The sequence below is a fragment of the Arvicola amphibius genome, chromosome 4 (genome assembly GCF_903992535.2).
Source record: "Arvicola amphibius chromosome 4, mArvAmp1.2, whole genome shotgun sequence".
NCBI classification, from domain to species: Eukaryota; Metazoa; Chordata; class Mammalia; order Rodentia; family Cricetidae; genus Arvicola; species Arvicola amphibius.
Genome location: NC_052050.1, coordinates 40,952,278 through 40,972,042, shown reverse-complemented (window position 1 = coordinate 40,972,042; position 19,765 = coordinate 40,952,278). Strand labels below are relative to the sequence as shown.

The window sequence follows — 19,765 nt, the reverse complement described above, 5'->3', positions numbered from 1 at the left end:
CCAGACCCAAGAGGTACACAGGATGGCAGCCAGCTTGTCGGCTCCAGGTGTCGCCTTTGGGATCATTTTGAGTACTCACAGCTTCTGTTCCTGGAGGAGAGGGTCTTCCCAGGAGCCAGACTCGTGATTGTCCCAGAAATGCAGTCCGTGCACGTCACAAATTGTTCCTATCTCCTCTCCTGCTGGGGACATTGTGAAGCCTGGGGCGGTTTTCTGGCCTCTAGGGAAAGCTGGGCTGCTGTCCTGGGTGCTGAGCAGGCAAACCCCTCGCTCTGGCAGGGTTTGTCCCTGAGAGCTCAGCTCGGTGGCCCCATGAGGCCAATTGCTGATTTCTCAGCCTCTCTTGGGACCTGGTATCCCCAGTCAACCTTCTATCTGGGACCGGATCCCAGAGACTTCTAATATCAGCTGCCTGAGAGCCTGGGACACTCAAGAGCTGGAGGCAGAGGAGCTGCCTGGGTTTTATGAAGGGAAGCATGATTGTACTGTAGGCTTGTGATTGTCCCTAAAGGTTTTACACAGTGTCAAAAATGTGTAGCTGGGCGGTGGTGACTCATGCCTTTAATCCCAGCACTCAGAAGGCAGAGGCAGGCGGATTTCTGTGAGTTCAAGGCCAGCCTGGTCTACAAGAGCTAGTTCCAGGACAGGCTCCAAAGCCACAGATAAACCCTGTCTCAAAAAAATAAACAAGCGGGGGCTGAAGAGATGGCTCAGAGGTTAAGAGCATTGCCTGCTCTTCCAAAGGTCCTGAGTTCAATTCCCAGCAACCACATGGTGGCTCACAACCATCTGTAATGAGGTCTGGTGTCCTCTTCTGGCCTGCAGACATACACACAGACAGAATATTGTATACATAATAAATAAATAAATATTTTAAAAAAACAAACAAACAAGCAAACATATAAATAAATAATAAATGCTGTGGTCGAATAAGGAAGAGTTAGGAAAATGAGGGGCTGGATCAAATCAAACAGGCTTTCCCACTACTGGGTCTGGCAGAACCCTTTCTGTGGGTGCTTGTGTCATACCCTTCTATGAGGGCTTCCTGACTATGGGAAAGAAAGTGGAGTTTTGTTTAATGCCAGGTTTCCACCTGTGCCTTTCCCCTCCACCCCCATCACCAGCCCCTTCCACAGCCTTCCATTTCTGAGAAGGGATTGCTGTTCCTACTCAGAGCCCACTGTACCCTCATGGACTTTGGGCCCAGGGTCTCATGAAGCACATACTGGAAAGAGCCTGAACCAGGAGGTATCTTTTGTTCAATTGTGCAGGGCTGAGGAAAGCAAGAGAAGGCAAGACTGGGGCTGTGAGCCCCGTGGAGGAACCTCAGATTATTTCCCTATTGGCCCTTGTTCACTCTTTAACCTTGAGATAGTCTCTCTTGCTATTTTTAGCCTCTACACTCTTACCGGTCCATATAATGAGTATGTTGTCTGGGCCACAGTGGATCCTTAGAAAATGTGTGAGGTGGATGGGTGGATGGATGGATAGAAGGACTGGCCAGTCTTTTGAATGCTTTAGCCATAGTATCCCAGTGGTTGGAGGGAGCTCAGGCTCTCTGTTCTGCCTGGGTATGAATTTATCTAAACAAATTACCATCTGTTCAAACTCTGAGCAGCTTAGCCCTTAGTGCCTTGACTTCCCACCCTAACCCTGCCCCTGAGAAGTAGCTTTCATGATAGTAAATGCCTTGTAGATTCTCGTAAGAGTAGAAGGAGGGAAGGCCATGTAATTTTTCACCCAAGCCGAGACACTTAGAGTATAGGAGGCATGGGGAGTCGTGTTTGGAGAACAGGTGTGAACCGGTTTGGCCTCAGAGAAGCCAATGTGGAGGGGGAGCTGAGGGTTCAGTGGAGTTAGTACCTGACATTTCCAAACATCCCTCGTACATCAGTGCATTTTGTTGTGTTCTTCAACTGGGAAGGACCCAGGATGCTAGTACATAAACAGGCTCAGAGTAGAGCTGCTTAGCACAGGAAGGGGGCCTCTGAGTTCACAGGCCTCAAAGCCCCTAGCATTCTGCAATGCCCTTTGCAAACCTCCGAGGTTCCTTCCAGAACCTTGGGGGTTTTGTTCTTGTTTTGAGGTTTTTCGGGGGGCTGTGGCCTCCCGTAACTCGATCTGACAATCTGATACATAAGAGCAGAGGATGACCCTGAACTTCTGCTCTTCCTGCCTCCCAAGTGCCACTATCAGAGGGCCTCACCATTGTACCTGGCTTCCTTTCCAGCTGTTTGAACCCAGATTTATGAGCTCCTAACCTTTTAACTTGCTAAATGGTTCCAGTCCCACCTCGCTTCTCATTTACTCTTCAATGGTACTGGGACTGGAAGGTCCACTCCCCCAGAGACTTAATGGGCTATGACTTTCTCTAGCCCATCCCTGCTTCTATATCCATGGATGGATATGGCCCCTTCCATCCCCACAAGTAGGCAGAGCTCCTCCTACTCATTCTTTGATGAGGAAACTGAGGCTCTGTAGTTGATGAATTGTACCCCCCCCCCCCCAGCACAGCAGCTGGGGTGAGCTCCTACCTAAACACATGGAGAATTTGGCCGGTCATTTCCCCAGACTAAATGGGCTAAGTGGCCCAGGAACAAGCATGGGGAGGGAGGTGAAAGATGAAAGAAAGAGAGAATGTGTGCTTGTGTGCCTCTGTGTGTGTGTGTGTGTGTGTGTGTGTGTGTGTATTAGCAACCTATGAGCAGGGCACTGGTGGGATTAAAAGCCTCCTTGGAGCCTCTAGAAGCTCTTTTCAAGGCCGAGGAGGGAGGGCAGGATTGTGGGAGGGCTCTCTGGCCTCCTCGGTGGGTCGTCCCTCTCCAGTGCGGCCCTGTCCAGCACTGGACTCTCTCCTGCAGGTCAGGGCCCACTTTGGTTACTGCTTCTTTCCAGGCTTCGGCCTCATTGATATATTCATTCCTCCAGCTGCACTGACTGACCATTCTAGACTAGCCCTGGCAGGCTGCTTCCAGCCCATGCCACCCCCCAGCTCATCCTGCAAGCAGCCTGCTGCCCCAGAGATTCCAGGGCCAGGATCTTGGAGGGGCAGCTTCAGGGGCTCTAGCATGTTCTTAAAAAGGAAGTTGTGTTTGGAGGATTTGTTCTGCCTGCCCACCCCCCTCACTCCCCACCAAAGTAGTACCACACTCTTAGTGTGACCTCACCCACTATAAGCCTGAGGGCAGCTGGCAGGTAGACAGACCAAGGAGACAGACCCCCATTTGAATAAAGTGATGGGAATAGCCCCTGGCTAGCTAGCGGCTGCCCCAGGTTGACATCAGCCCACTCAATAGATGGGAAAGGCGAGTTGACAGGAGTGTGATTTTGGCCTTGCTCCCTGCCATCTTGCTTGAGGGACACAGTCTTTTTTTTTTTTTTTTTTTTTTTTTTTTTTTGGTTTTTCGGGACAGGGTTTCCCTGTAGTTTCTAGAGCCTATCCTGGAACTAGCTCTTGTAGACCAGGCTGGCCTCGAACAGAGGGACACAGTCTTAAGTCAGAAGTCCTCAGCTTCCTTCTAAAGGGTGGGACCTTCCTCTTCTGATTTCTGGATGTGATATCTCCCCCCTTCCTTCTACCTCCTCCTGTCTCTTTTAACCTTCACCCCACTGGGTGCCCTATGCCCACTGCCAGCTCTGCCCATGCCCTCAGCAGCCAGCCTGGCTCTGGCTCTCCCCCACCCCCACTCATCCTGAGTCTCCGAGGCCTCATTATTAGGGTAGTGGTGACCCCCCCATTGTCTGGCCTATCTAGCCCTGGCATGAAAGGTAGAGTTTTGGCAGAGAATGGAGGCTCGGCCGGATTCCAGCGTGTTCTCTGCAGTATAGATAGAGCCTGTAATGTGTTTGGGGCTAGGAGGCCTGGGGAGCCACAGGGCAGCCCCTTGTCACTAGGACAACAGCAGGGAGCCCTGCAGGGGTAAGGGGAGGAGGAGAGCAGGTGGCTCTTTGTCTGGGGCCTGATCCCAGCCCCCTACTTCATCTTCTTCTATAGGCAGCCCTGAGGAGGCCCCTGGGAAGGGATTGTGGGCTGTGCTCCCAGCATGGGCAAAGCCACTGGGCTTCCTCCTTCCTCCCCTCATGAAGCTGAGGAGGTCCCTTGATATGCAGGGAAACCATGACCCCACAGGACCCAGCAGACATCTTCCCAGGACCTACAACCCAGTCCTGAAGTCAACATGGCATGAACACAGTCAGAGCCGGGCTAAAGGGTCCCCATGTGGATTAGGATAGTGGTCTCTTGTGCACCAAAGCCCTGCTGGCCATTAGCATTTCAACCTTCCCTCTGTTCTCCCTCCTCTCCCCTCTCTCTGCTCAGTTTCCACATCTGAGCAGCAAGGAGGCCAGATTAGCTCTATTTAGGCCCCTTTCCTACTGTAAAAAAAAAAAAAAAAAAAAGCTGTTTGGGGAGAACCATGGGTTCCTGGAGTCCTGCTTCTCCTTGGTTAAGAGCACTTGTTGCACCGGGCACTGGTGGCACACACCTTTAATCCCAGCACTTGGTAGGCAGAGACAGGCAGATCTGTGAGTTCAAGTCCAGCCTGGTCTACAAGAGCTAGTTCCAGGGCAGGCTCTAGAAACTACAGGGAAACCCTGTCTCGAAAAACCAAAAAAAAAAAAAAAAAAAAAAAAAAAAAAAAAAAATTACATTTAGAGTGTGGATGTGGGTCTAATGTTTCTCTGTCTGTGTGCCACAACACAAGTGTGCAGGTTCAAGGACAACCTACGGAAGTTAATTCTGCTATTGTGTCCTGGGGATTGAACTCAGGTCATCGGGCTTAACTGCAAGTGCCTTTACCTGATGAGCCAGCATCTTGGCCCTTATTATTATTTTTTAATCTATTATGAGGGAGGTGTGGTATCACACACCTTTAGTCCCAGCGCTTGGGAGGCAGAGGTAGGTGGATCTCTGTGAGCTTGGTACCAGTTCACTCCTCCCTCCAGGGATGGAACTCGGGTTGTCAGGCTTGCTGTTGGCAAGGACTCTTAACTACTGAGCCCTTTTGTTGTCATGGTGATCCTTTTGAGTTTCCTGGAATCCTTGATGATAAGCAAATGGGTGTCATGCCCACCTGCTGCTGGGGTGGAGGGTCCGACCTGAGCATGGACCTCCTCAGAGCTTTCTCTTAAACGGTTCTTGGAGAGCTGAAGTGACCGTGACTTGTGGCCGTCAGTCTCAGATTTTCTAGAAACGCTATACATAGTGTTTTCCAAACAGCCTTTGTTAACCTTATCCAGAGAAAGGGGCAGCATGGGTTTGGCCTTCCAACTCTGCCCATTCTCAGGGCCCATTGCCATTTAGTGCCTCCCATCTCAGACTGAGTACCAGACGCAGGGATTCTTTAGCACCATAGCTGTATCCCCTGCATCCCATTGTCTTTCCCCTACGCAACCCATGGCAGCATTTCCAGGTACACACCAGAGTCCGGGGTCAGGAGCCCCTTTGACCAGAGTGCATTTGGTACCACAAGAGATGGGGTGTCATTTTCTGGCAGGGTGAGCCCTGTCAGGAAGGAACAAAAAGGGATAAAGGCCTTTTCTCACTAATCCGAAGAGGCTTCTCATGGAAAATTAGTACCTGTCTGTTCATCTGAACATCTCATTTATTCATCCAGCAAATCTCAATTGAAGGCCTGTAAGACAGATCCTGACAGGAGGCACTGGCCTTGGAGGAGTTACAGCCCTGGGATGAAGCAGAAGTAGCTAAGACAGGTTGGGCGGGAAGCCTGGCTGCTGTCCAGGGCGCAGGAAGCTTCAGGGGGTTAAAGAGAATGGTGTAAAGTGCACATGTGCCCACACAAATGCAGAAGCACACCTCCACCCCCAAAACAAAACAACAGAGAGCTTGTCTTTGGTAAATTGACCACTCATGGGGGGTGAGTAGGAAGGATCCTGGGACTGTGAGTAGGACCCTAGGACCGCCATGAGGAAGTCCGGTGTACCTCCTGTGCTGGGGATGCTCAGGTCTTTCTTCCCCTGTCCCTGAAGTCCTTTGTCTCCTCCACTTACAGATCTCCATTCCTGCTTTCCTTCCCACAGTTAGGAGGAAGTGGAAGGGGAGACCTGGGAAGAGCTGTAGCTGGGTGGCAGAGCACCAGTACCCTTGAAAAGGGTACCAGCTGGCGATGGTGACGCACACCTTTAATCCCAGCACTCAGGAGGCAGAGGCAGATGGGTCTCTGTGAGTTCCAGGACAGCCAGGGCTACACAGAGAAACCCTGTCTCGAAAAACTAAAATCGTCATCCGCTGGACATAGTACACATGCCTCCCAGGGAGGTTACGTTCAGCTCCAGCTGAGCTTGAACTGTCTCAAAGAAACAAAATAAAAGACAAGAGAGTTCAGGAGAGGGGCTTTCTTCCTGTCTCAGGTTGCTTCTCTTCAGAAGGCAGTTGGACTGGGTCATCCTGACTGTGTCCTTAGAAATGTCCCCACAGCCCCTGTGGGAAGAGGGTAGTGTGGGAGGGCGGGAAGTCTGGGCTCCACATCTGCCCTGGAGGGGTGGTACTCACTGACTCCGCTGCTTTCTGTGCTTCACCCTCAGTTTGACCCCGGGAGCACCGGCTATATCAGCACAGGAAAATTCCGGAGCCTCCTGGAGAGCCACAGCTCTAAGCTGGACCCACACAAAAAGGAGGTGCTGCTAGCTCTTGCTGACAGCCATGCAGACGGGCAGATCTGCTACCAGGACTTTGTCAACCTGGTGAGCATTCTGGAAGGGGAGGGCCTTAGACACTGGAAGTAGTTTTAGGCCAAGGGGTGTCTCGGCTGACAGCATTTGAACACCACAGCTTCAACAGGTGAGAAGACACCACAGCCCCGGAGGGAAACCGCTCTCGCCTCCACAGAGTAGATATGCTTTGTTCTGGGGCAGTGTGAGTGACCGTGCCTTGAAACATACATTAGGTCTCCTCAAATATCATGTTTCAAGGGTGCAGTTACATGGAGGTTTTTATAGTAATAATAGAACGAAAAATTATAAATCAAGGCATTTTTAGAAACTCATTAACTGAAAACTTCAGAAAAATGGGATAAGCAAGATGGTGGTCTCTTTTTTATAGGCTTCAGATGCACGCTCTCTCTCACACATATACAAACACATGCATGCACGCATGCACACACATGCACACACGCACGCACATACATGAACATACCAACACAAACCTCAGATGTTGTCCAATGACTCTTAGCCTTTGGGTTGATGGAAGCTCGTGGTCCTTCCAAGTTAATAAATTCCAAAAGGCTGGATGTGGTGGCGCACACCTTTAACCCCAGCAGAGGCAGACAAGGGCAGACAGATCTCTGTGAGTTTGAGGCCAGCCTGGTCTACGTAGTGAGTTACAGGACAGCCAGAGATACACAGTGAGACCCTGTCTCAAATCAAAAATAAAAAAAAATAAAATAAAATAAATTCCAAAACGTGGTTGTCTGTTAGTTAAAGCACAGCTGGAGGCCCGAGCTCTTAGAACTGAAGGTTACTGTCCCTGTTTGTGGGCTGGACCACGATTCATGAGTCCTACCGGTTGTCTTTGGTAGGGATGCCCTCCTCTCCTCCCTGGGGATTGACGCTCTTCTTTCAGAGGCTGCCACGGGTGGTTACACTGGGCTTTGGGTGGCTGAAGCAAGCTGCATTTCTCCACCCCCATGAATGGGACATCAGTAGAAGTTACATGAACGACTAAGGTGACTGCGAGGCTGGATGTCTGCTTGTTTCCCCATCAATGAGGCCTTCCTATCTCTTCATGCCCCCCATGGAGGAGAAAGAACTCAGCGAAGTTCCCTGTATTGTAGATACCAAAGGCCTCAGGCAGGGCCAGGGAAGCCTGCTGTCACCGTCCCATCTTAACTCTCTGTGATGTGACTGCCCAGACAATAGCAGCGTCCGAGGCCTCTCAGCTGCAGGTTGCCCCTGTCTGTGGACGTGTGGGTTGACAAGGAACTGCTATAGACATTCGGGGGTAGAATAGTATCCACTCTTCTAGTAGACCCAGGGAGCGGACCTGGAAGCCTGGGCCAAGGTGAGCTCAGACTGGGCCTCGCCTCAGAAGTGTCAGGGTCTCAGAAGTGTCATCATCAGCCTCATCGGGAAGCAGACGCCCGGGAAGCCTGGCCCAGACTTGTGCCCAGCCCAGCCCATATGCACCAGGTGCCTGCCCAATCTCAAGGCCCAAGCAAGGTATTTCTCTCCTGTCAGGTTCCATTCCAGTGGAACCCTCTGTGTGAGTTCATGACATAATATTGTCATGTGGTTGTCACATTTTTCTGCTCAGACTCTGAGCTGGAGCAGTCACTCACAGCCTGCATTTATGTAAAGAGGGCGCCGAGAGCCTGGGCCCTCGCTCTGCCTTTGCTGGCCACTCTAGGCCTCTCTTTGTCCATTTGTAAAATGAATCTAATGGTTCATATAGGGTTTTCACCAGGACCAAATAGGATAAAGGACTGTATTTGCAAGTTTCTGTTGTCTCCTAATGTTCTTCTGCTGGGAAACCTCGCTGCATAACTTACCAACCCACGCAAAACAAATTACCCTCATCTGGGGGTGGCAATGGCTAGAGGGGCTTCACTGAGACCAACCAGCCAGGGGAGGCTGGCTTAAAGCCACACGGGGAACCGGGAGAAGCAGGACTCAAGGTTAGGAGATGACTCTGCAGGGGAGGCTCCCACTAAGTGGCCTTGTCTGATCCTGGATTCTTCCAGGTGCCCTTCAGAAAGAGGCTCAGACTCCTGTGCCCTGCTCTGGCTTCATTCGCCTTGCTAGTCCCGACTGGATCTTGTTTGGGTCTGGCTGGATTATCTCCTTCAGGGCCTCTGGTCTGAGAAGTACATCAGTGACTACATGCCAATAGCTATGAAACATGCAGTAGCTATGGGCCCTTGGGTCTTTTGGCCTACTCTCCCTTGGAATAGTTTACAGTATGATCCGGGAAAAAAAATCAAGGGTGGCAGAAGCTTCCAGAGGCTGGAAGTCAGGCTAACTGCTGGATGAAGCAGATCTATGGGGACCAGGCCTGGATTGCTGAGGGCAGGACCTGGTCTTGGGTGAGGCCCTGGGCTCACTGAGTATCATACCTGCCAGGAAACATTCGGGTGTCATGGCTTCCATGACATTGGGTTCTGATCCTGACAACTCCTGACAGCTGGCTGACAAAGACCTGCTTGCACCTTCCCAAGCTGGTGTGCCTGGGATGCTCCCTCACCCCGGCCCTCCCTCACCTGGCCATCACCTCCTTCAGGAAAGCCCTTGCTGACCACCTGGAGACACACTAGCCTGGATCCTGTGTGTTCTCACGGCCGCTGTCGCTCTGAAGTGTGACTGCTGATTTCCTGGTCCTGAGGATCAGGGATGAGTGGGTGAGAGGACTGTATAAATTCAGGCCTGGGTTTGAACCTGTGTCTTCTTAGGTACTCTCTGTACCTCAGTTTCCTATCTGGCAGAAGGAATGTTCAGAGTTCTTTTCTAATGGAGATGAGCTGTGAGGTCAAAGGTCAACACGGTGGCATTCCTGGAATGCTGCCCAGAGCTCAGAGAAGAATTGCTCCTGCCAGCGCGTGCAGGCTGAGGTGTAGGTGCAGTGCTCCCTGAGGCCCCGACTCTGACCCTCTCCTCACCCCGTTTCCTGTGCAGATGAGCAACAAGCGTTCCAACAGCTTCCGCCAGGCCATCCTTCAGGGCAACCGCAGGCTGAGCAGCAAGGCCCTGCTGGAGGAGAAGGGGTTGAGCCTGTCCCAGCGGCTCATCCGCCACGTGGCCTACGAGACCCTGCCCCGAGAGATTGACCGCAAGTGGTACTACGACAGCTATACCTGCTGCCCCCCGCCCTGGCTCATGATCACAGTCACCCTGCTGGAGGCAAGGACCAGGGTGGAGCTGGCGGGGGGAGGGCTTTCTAAACCTGGGGTCGCTTGGGGAGAGGAGGTCGGAGGTTCGAGGGGGAGCTGCAGATCAAATAGACGTCGTTCTGCAAGTCAGAGCCTTGCTAGGGAACCCGGTTGCCTAGCTGAAGTGCTATTAGTGAGCACTCCAGGCGAAGATTACTTGAGGCAACCTGCAGCAAAATCTCCATATTTCTTCCCCCTTCAAAACAGCAAAACAATGTGACAAACTCAAGGATTTGGGGATTTAGCCAGGCAAACTCAATAAAGCCAATTTATGTAAATTCCTCTCCTGGAAGGCTAGAACAACAGTGGTTAGCCCCTTGAGACTTCATTTGCAGACTGTAATGCAGGGGTCACCAGAGCTTCCCCATGCCTGGGGGAGGACACCTCCACAGAGGAGGAAGAGGATGGCTGGGGTGCTTCCTTAACACAGAAGCACATGCTTACCTCTGGGAGGGAGTGTTTGTGAACAAGAAAATGAAGTTTTTATAGAACATTCTCTCTTTAGGGAATCTGCCATACATTGTTTAAAAAGTTCACAGGCTAGTGCTTCTTAAAAACAAATTTCAACCAAGAGCCATTCCTTTATATTTTTTTCATTTTATTATTTGTGTGTGTCTGTGTGTGTGCATGTGTGTGAGCTTGTGAGTGTGTGTGTCTGTGTGTGAGTGTGTGTGTCTATGTGCAAGCCTGTGTGTGAGCTTGTTTGTGTGTGTGTCTGTGTGCATGCCTGTGTGTGAGCTTGTTTGTGTGTGTGTCTGTGTCTATGTGTATGCCTGTGTGTGAACTTGTTTGTGTGTGTGTCTGTGTCTATGTGCATGCCTGTGTGTGAGCTTGTTTGTGTGTGTGTCTGTGTCTATGTGTATGCCTGTGTGTGAACTTGTTTGTGTGTGTGTCTGTGTCTATGTGTATGCCTGTGTGTGAGCTTGTGAGTGTGTGTTTGTGTCTGTGTGCATACCTGTGTGTGAGCTTCTGAATGTGCATGTGTGTGTGTGCATAACTGTGTGTGAGCTTGTGAGTGTGTCTGTGTGCATACCTGTGTGTGAGCTTGTAAGTGAGAAGAAAGCCTCAGATTCCCTGGATCTTGTTGGCAGTTGTGAATCTCTAATGTGGGTACTGGGGATTGAACTGGGTTTTCTGGAAAAGCAGCCCTCCTAGTCACACTTACTATTGTGCAGAAATGAGCCCTGCACAGACAAGGGACTCCCCAGGAGCTCCTTTCGTGTTTTGTCCTGTGTGGTGGAACTCAGTCCTCAGTTCAGCAGGAACCCCAATAGCGCACCCCACCTCTGGCTCCTGTAGGGATGCCTGGCTTCCCTTTTGCGTTTCCAGTCTCTGGCTGCTTCTCCTCCAAGGCTATGTACTGATTACTGCCTCTGCAGGAGGTCTTGTGATACTCCTGCTTCCTCAGCTGCCCTGATAATTCAGTTTCATGGCATCTTTTTTTTTTTTTTTTTTTTTCCTAAATCAGAAATAATTGGTCTGTCTGGGCTCGGTTACTCATACTTGCAATCCCACAAAGGGTCACCATGAATTCAAGACCAGGCTGCGCTACAGAAGCAGATTTGGTTCAAAAAACAGTAATGGAGATGGCTTGGTGGGTGAGAGCATTGGCTGCTCTTCCAGAGACCAGAGTTTGATTCCCAGCAGCCAGATGGCAGCTCACAGCTGTCTGTACCTCCAGTTCCAGGGGACCCAGCATCCTCTTCAAGCCTCTGGATGGCATCAGGCATGCACGTGGTACACAAATATGCACGCAGGCAAAACATCCACAGAAATAATAAAAGATAATAAAGAAAAATATTTTAGCCAGGCGTGGTGGCACACACCTTTAATCCCAGGACTCAGAAGGTAGGGGCAGGTGGATCTCTGTGAATTTGAGGCCAGCCTGGTCTACAGAGCGAGTTCCTGGACAATCAGGGCTATATATATAGAGAGAGATCCTGTCTCAACCCTCCCCCCCGCCAAAAAAAGATAAAATATTTCTAAGAAACTCTAAAAAACAAAACAAAGCAAGCAAAAATCTACCCCTCCCTGTTCTGCACATAGAGATCTGTTTGTTGTTATGGTTTTGCCCAAGTACATGTTGCGGTGGTGTTTTTCTGAGATTTTCTCCGATGTGTCCTTCCAGTGCTCACTGAGTAGGGCTATTTATTAACTTCTATTTGAGGACCAACAATAATGAGATACCTTGGAAGCTCTGCCTGTTGCCAGGACACCTGCATGGTGTTATGTAGGAAGAAGAGCCGTGCGTGCGTGCGTGCGTGCGTGCGTGCGTGCGTGCGTGTGTGTGTGTGTGTGTGTGTGTGTGTGTGTGTGAGACAGAGAGAGAGAGAGAGACCTAGGCTTCATGCATGTTAGACAAGCACACTGTCTCTGGCTTCTATTCCCAGCTGCCGATTCCTTTGATAGCTTAAGCTGGGTCCAGGTGCGGTCCAGAATGCCCAGTCTGATCTTAATTATTGCTTCCTTCCCTGATTGCGTGCTGGGCCTTGAGCTTTTCCTTTATGTTACACTTGAGTGTTTGCTATTGTTGTTATTTTGTCATTTTAAAGTTTTAGATTACATTTATTTATTGTTTACTTGCTTCGTGTGTGAGGAGAGTGTGTGTGTGGTCTCCGTGTGTAGGTGAGAAGACAATTTACAGAAGTCCGTTCTCCTCCAACCGTCTAGACTCTAGGGCTGAGCTCAGGTTGTCAGGCTTGTCAGCAAGTACCCTTACCCACTGGACCATCTGTGCCCCCGCCCCCACATTTTTAAAAATATCTTTTTTAATTATTTGAGACAGAGTTTCTCTGTGAAACCCTGGATGTCCTAGAACTTGCTCTGTAGTCCATGTTGTCCTCAAGCTCACAGAGGTCCGCCTGCCTCTGCCTCCCACGTGCTCGGATTAAAGGTATATGCCACCATGCCTGGCTGAATATTTTTTTATTAGATGTATTTACTTTATGTGAATGAGTATGTCTGCACCACATGCATGCAATGTCCACAGAGGTCAGAGGAGGGTTTTCCATCCCCTGGAGCTGTAGCTACAGATGGTGGTAAGCTGCTGTGTGGGTGTTAGGGTCTGAGCCTGAGACCCTTGCAAGAGCAACAAGTGCTGTCAATTGTAGAGGCATCTTTCCAGCCCCTGATTGTGTTTAATTAATTTATTTTGGTTTTTGTGAGTGTGTGTGCCTGAGTGTATAAGTACTTGCAGCCTATTTTGTTGTTCTTTTAAGAAAGGGTCTCTTTCTTGTAGGGCATAGTCGTGCATACCTTGAATCTCTGCACTCGATGCAGAGGCAGACGGTTTTCTGAGTCCGAGGCCAGCCTGGTCTACAGAGCGAGTTCCAGGACAGCCAGGGCAACACAGAGAAACCCTGCCTCAGAAAACAGAAATGCAAGAACGGAGGGAGGGAGGGAGAGAGGGAGAGAGGGAGGGAAGGAGGAAAAAAAGAAAAGAAAGGGTCTCACTCTTTATTCCACTACCCTCAGAACTATAATCCCCCTGTCTCTGCTAGGATGACAGCTGAAAGCCACCGCTCTCAACTACAGTACCACTTTTAAACTTGTGACCCCTGTGCAGTATAATTATTATATAATTATTACCCATTTTCAGATGTGGAAACCAAGGGCTAGAGAATTCTAATAATTTGCCTAAGGTGATCCAAAAGAGCCAGTGTTTGTGTCCAGATTGTCTCAGATTTTAAAATTCTACAGCTGTATAAATTTGAGCCATCAATATGGGAAAGAAAGGAAGATACTCAAACAGTTGATTTAACTCTCTTGGAGCCCAGGGCTTCTGTTTCCCATAGAGCTCTAGTATTTGGAGTCTTTGATTCCATAACAGATAGAAAATGAAGGAACATGGAGCTGCCAGCCACGTCTAACACCAGCAACACTACAGAAACCATAGCTGGTGGGAAAGAAGAAACCAAAGAGCAGATTCAGGGCCATTGTGTATGGAAGAGAAAACCCTACCCTCCTGGATTTCTACACTGTAGTAGCCCAGCCTAGAACCCCAAACTTTTTTTTGTTTTGTTTTGTTTTTTATTTTTTGAGACAGGGCTGTGTAACAGCCCTGGCTGTCCTGGAACTCACTTTGTAGACTAGGCTGGCCTCGAACTCACAGAGATCCACGTGTCTCTGAGTGCTGGGATTAAAGGCATGTGCCACCATTGCCCGGCACCCTCACACATTCTTAAATAGCTTTGCACATGCTCTGATTTGAAAGGAGCACAGGGGCATAAAGATTCATTTTACATTGAGTTCCAAAGAGATCAGCAAAGCAAATACCCTGCTAGGCCTTGAATAGATACACATAGTTATCTGAAAAAAATCAACATACTTGGTATATAGGTGGAGATAAGAAGAAACCACAGATGTTGATGGGAGTGTGGAATAGTCCAACCATTAGGAAAACTGGTCCTCTTCAGAAGATGAAGCATGGGGCAGGAGAGTCAGCTCAGTGGTTAAGAGCACTGGCTGCTTGACCTTTGATTCCCAGAAGCCACATGGTGGCTCACAACTATCTGTTTACTCCAGCTCTGAGGTATCTGATACCTTCTTCTGGCCTCCTTGAGCACCAGGCACACACGTGGTGCACAGACATGAATGCAACCAAAACACCAATACACATAAAATAATAACTTGTTTTGTTTTGAGATGCCTTCTCTATGTAACCCTGGCTGTCCTGAAACTTACACTGTAGACCAGGTTGGCCTGAAACTCACAGAGATCCACCTGCCTCTGTTTCTCAAGTGCTGGGACTAAAGGCATGTGCCACCTTGTCCAGTGTCAGATAATAATTCCTTTACATTTTTAACTTTAAGATTACCATGTACTAGCCGGGCGGTGGTGGCGCACGCCTTTAATCCCAGCACTCGGGAGGCAGAGGCAGGCGGATCTCTGTGAGGTGGTCTACAAGAGCTAGTTCCAGGACAGGCTCTAAAAAAGTTGCAGAGAAACCCTGTCTCGAAAAACCAAAAAAAGAAAAAAGAAAAAAAAAGATTACCATGTACTAAACCAGGCGGTGGTGGCGCTCACCTTTAATCCCAGCAGCACTTGGGAGGCAGAGGCGGGAGGATCTCAGTGAGTTCTAGGCCAGCCTGATGTAGAAAGCGAGTTCTAGAACAGCCAGGACTGTTACACAAAGAAACCCTGTCTCAAGCCAAATAAATAAGTAAATAAAAGTGGTGAACAGAGGAGCTCCTTGTCCACCTTGTTCTTAGAGATATTTGCAATAGCAAAAAGATGGCAGCAATCCAAGTTCCCACGGACAGAACAATGTGTGGTCAAAGAGAGGCCGATATATAGAATGGAACTGCCTAGTTCTGCTCAGCAGTGTAGGGTGTTTCTGTGATTCTAGCTCTTGAGGTGTTGAGGCAGGAGGATTGTGAATTAGCAGGCAGTATGGACTGTAGAGTGACTCTAGACTAACCTTGTGTCATAAAAAGAAAAGGAAAGCCAGGCGGTGGTGGCGCGTGTCTTCAATCCCAGCACTCGGGAGGCAGAGGCAGGTGATCTCTGTGAGTTTGAAGCCAGCCTGGGCTACAGAGCGAGTTCCAGGACAGCTAGAACAGAGAAACCCTGTCTCGAAAAACAAAGAAACAAAAACTGGAAAGGAAAGGAAAGGAAAGGAAAGGAAAGGAAAGGAAAGGAAAGGAAAGGAAAGGAAAGGAAACTGGTGATGTGATGCAGGCCGTCCTTGAGAACGTACACTTTAACCTCAGTCGCTGGAGGAGCACCGTGCAATCCGGCCGCATGCTCTGCAAGCCCAGCTGCGTGAAGCACCAGGCTAGGCAGTGGTTGGAGGAGCTGCAGGAGGGGCAGCAAAGAGTTCTTGTTCGTGGGTGCAGGCTGGTGAAGGCACTTGCTGCCAGGCCTGGCAATATCTGCGTTCAGACCCTGAAACTCATGTGGTAGAAGGAAAGCCTGAAATCCTGCAAGTCATTCTCTGATTCCGTGGGTACCACGATGCACGCACACACAGACAGACAGACAGACAGACAGACACACACACTAAATAAATAAAGTATAAAAAACTCAGCCAGGCAGTGGTGGCACACACCCCTAATTCCAGCACACAGGAGGCAGAGGCGGGCAGATCTCTGAGTCTGAGGCCAGCCTGGTCTACAGAGCGAGTTTTAGGACAGCCAGAGCTACAGAAAAACCTTGTCTGAAAAAAATAAAAACAAAAATTTAGAGGCACTAAATTTTATGTCTATTCTAATTCTACCATAGTATTTTTTTTGTTTTATATTTTAGTTTTGTTTTTAAGAAATCAACCTGTATGAAGTAGGAGAATGAGGGTTTACTAGAATTATGGTTTAAAATCATGCCCACCAGGGAAGCATAGACAGAGATCACATGACCCCGTTACACGAGAGTATCTCAGAAACAGTGAAGGATGCTTTCTGATAAATGGGTCCTAGCTATGGACACCTTTCATTCAGGTGGGGTGACAGCCACCTGTCTTATCCCCAGTGCCTGTCAGGAACACCGTCCTGAGCAGTCTTGTGCCTCGTAACTGGCCTCCGCTCTATGCTTCGTCTAGGTTGCCCTTTTTCTGTACAATGGCGTTCTACTGGATCAGTTTGTGCTGCAGGTGACGCACCCTCGGTACCTGAAGAACTCGCTGGTTTACCACCCGCAGCTCCGTGCACAGGCTTGGCGCTATGTGACATACATCTTTATGCATGCAGGGTGAGTATGTCTTCCCACAGAACCTGCAGAAGAGTTAGCGGCCTGATTACCTGGGATGGAATTATTACATATTATATATAAAAACACATTTTATATATACATTTACATAAGCATATTTTTTATTTACAGTGTTGGGGATTAGACTTAGGGTCTTTGGAATACTAAGCATGTGCCCTAAAACTGAGCCCTAAACTCTGGAACTAAGTTTTTGGTTTATTTTTATTGACTTGGATGCAGATTTGAGATAGCCTCTTGAAAGTCACCCAATACCAAACATACTGTCAGTTGCTGTGTGTGGAAAGGAGAAGCAAAGGAGGCTGCTAAAGCCACCAATGTGATTGGCACACACATTTCACAGTATGGGTCTGTGTGCTTCCCAGGGGTAGGTTGAAATGTTCTATGCTTCCTAGAGCCCAGAGCAAAAAGGGTCATGTGGCCAGCCAACTAGCCACAAGAGTTGTTCATAATTTGTGTGTGTGGTTGCTCCCACAAGCCAAGTAAAGCTCTAATTTATTAGAGCTTCTTATTTCCCATCGCAGTCTGTCCCTCTCCCAGCCCTGAAAGTTTGGAGTGAGCAGAGTGGGTGGGTCCTTTCTCGCACCAGGAAGAAGAGTTGAATGTCACATCTCAAGCTGGCCAGACACCTGGGCTGTGACTTTAAGCCACTCACCGTCACTCTCTGAGCCTTGGCATCATCCATGTTAACCCCTAGAGCTGCAAGGTCCTGGGCATGGCTAGTCCTTGTCACTACTGCAGAGATAGACCATACCTGTCACCACCAGATCCCTTATGTGCGTTCTGTCTCAGCTGGACGGAATTCTTCCCATGACAATCATCTCCCCAGCCCCTGAACTGCTCAAAGGCGGAGAAGGTGTCTTGCACCCTCCCGGCCTCCCAGTATCTTGGCCCACAGCATTTGTCAGGTGAGTTAACGAATGTGTCTGTCACAGGGTAGAGCACCTAGGACTCAATGTGGTGCTGCAGCTGCTGGTGGGGGTGCCGCTGGAGATGGTGCATGGAGCCACCCGAATCGGGCTTGTCTATGCGGCTGGCGTTGTGGCAGGTAGGCTGGTGGACCCTATGGTGAGCCTCCTGAGGCAGGTCAGAGGAGATCCCGTGGCTGGTACAAGCCCTGGCTTCCTGGGCATCTTCAAGGCTCCTGGTTCTGGAATGTCCTCCAGGCAGATTTTCCACGGCCACCCAGACAGGGAGGTGTATTCTGGAGCAGAGCGCGTGATTCGGAATAGGACTACTGAGAGAATTCCTGCCGTCGAATTACCGTGCTCTAGCCTTGTGAGCCTAGGGAAATTCCTTGGTTCTTATGATCCCATCAAGCTTGTAGACAGAGCTATTGCGAGTTGCCTGCTTTTGATGGAGCCACACATGAGACAACAGCTTCCTTCTACCGTGCAAAGGGACACCCGTGGTCTGGATGAAGCCAGGCAGCTCTGGCCAAGCCATATCTGAGCCCATAGGGAATTTTCTTTTTTCTTTTTTTTTTTTCTTTTTTCTTTTTTTACACAGAGCAATCATGGATCCCTTGATTGGCCCTCTGAGGACAGGACAGTTTGGCCTAGGAGGTTGTGGATACTCCTGTTGGGAGAAGTCTGTTGTGGGGAGATGGGACGAATGAGATGAACAGAGGGGAGAGTTCTCCAGGGAAGGTAGCTGCTGCCCAGCCTCTGAGTGCTCTCTCCTGCATGATACCTCTGACTTTACTGCTGCCTGTTGGAGCTTTGCCTCTTCAGCTCTTCAGCCTGACAGCTGGGCTCAAAGGGAGAAGAGAGAGAGAGAGAGAGAGAGAGAGAGAGAGAGAGAGAGAGAGAGAGAGAGAGAGAGAGAGAGAGAGAGAGAGAGAGAGAGAGAGAGAGAGAGAGACTAAGACCTTAATTAAGACCTTAATCCTTTCTGAATGGCATTAAAGTTGTCATCAGGAGAGCTGGGCAGCCTTGACCTCGTAAACAACAGGCAGGCAGTAATGAAGTGACTTCCAAGCAAGAAGGATCCCACTCTACCTCCAGGGGGCTAAACCTGCTCATGTGTAGGCCCTGTGCCTGGGAGACCCTCCCTCCCAGTGCTGTCTCTGACACTTCTGTGTGTGCCCAGATCCTTGCACCTTAGACCCTCACAAGTCTTTCCCTGAATCCTGCACCGACTGTGTCCTTAACAGAGGTTTAGTGAGCACCTCCAGGTTCCAGACTCTCAACCACCCACACACCTCTCAGTCAGTCATGCCACCTGGGGATTTATAGATGTGCGTTCCCCACCTAGATTCCCAGAGTCCCAGATGTTAAATGGCGAGGAACGAGAAGGAGCTTGTAACACTTGCAGTTAGTAGTCAATTAGACTCGGGGGAAGCGGGGGGGGGGGACGGGGGGGGGACGACAATGACAATAACTTGGAAGACAGAAGCGAGATTCAAAATGACTCTCAGCACTCACCCAGAACAGATGACACGGGGCGCGCGGGGAGGGGGGGGCAGTGCAAGCATCCTCCCCAGTGATGTCAGTGCAGACAGAAGCAAGGCACAGCACCAGGATATGAGGCTGGGAGCCTGCAGCGTGGAGCCAAGGGCACACAGTGCTCTGCCTGAGCCATTGATTCAGGCCAGAGGGCTATCTGGTCACTACAAATCATGTCATTGATCTCCACGATTGAGTGGATTGATCTCCCTACACTGCTTCCCCTCTGTATCTGTCCTCAGAGGGAAGCCCTTATAGTTAGACCTTGACAGAGAACCAGTCCTTATCCACGACCAGTGTCTGGTGTCCTCACCTCCAAGCCACGCGGCCTGGAGTGGGTACAGAGCCTGAGGCTGAGGTGTGGTGGCACATTCCTGTAGTGCCCGTGCTTCGGAGACTAATACAAGTGGATCAAAAGTTCAAGACCAGTTTAGGCCACACAGTAAAAGAGCAACAACAAAACAAAAAGCAGAAGCCAGGGTTTAGAGGAACAAGTGACTTGCCCAAGAAGACACAGCTTTTAAGTGGTAGAGATGGGGTCCCACAGAGGTTCTGTGATCCCAGAGATTGCCCTGTAAACACCTAAGAATCAAAAGGCAGGCCTTTGCTCTTGTGCAGAAAATCTGTCGGAAACCAAGGGAGGCCTTGATCAGTATCTGACCCTGCTTTAATCTCTGCCCGGTGAAACTATTCCAAACCCAAGGCCGACCTGTTTTATTGAGTGATGGCTAACTGCCACAG

The 19,765-nt window shown here is 49.7% G+C and overlaps 1 protein-coding gene across 2 annotated transcripts in view; it reads left to right on the top strand.

Moving 5' to 3' along the window:
• Nucleotides 1-19,765, top strand: part of Rhbdl3 (rhomboid like 3) — a 49,299-nt gene that overhangs the window by 9,903 nt on the left and 19,631 nt on the right. For both annotated transcript variants that reach the window (XM_038328645.1, XM_038328644.1), the window contains 4 exons: nucleotides 6,544-6,702; nucleotides 9,625-9,849; nucleotides 16,414-16,562; nucleotides 17,513-17,625. In XM_038328645.1, coding sequence (XP_038184573.1) covers nucleotides 6,544-6,702; nucleotides 9,625-9,849; nucleotides 16,414-16,562; nucleotides 17,513-17,625 — 646 coding nt within the window. The remainder of the gene's footprint in view (nucleotides 1-6,543; nucleotides 6,703-9,624; nucleotides 9,850-16,413; nucleotides 16,563-17,512; nucleotides 17,626-19,765) is intronic.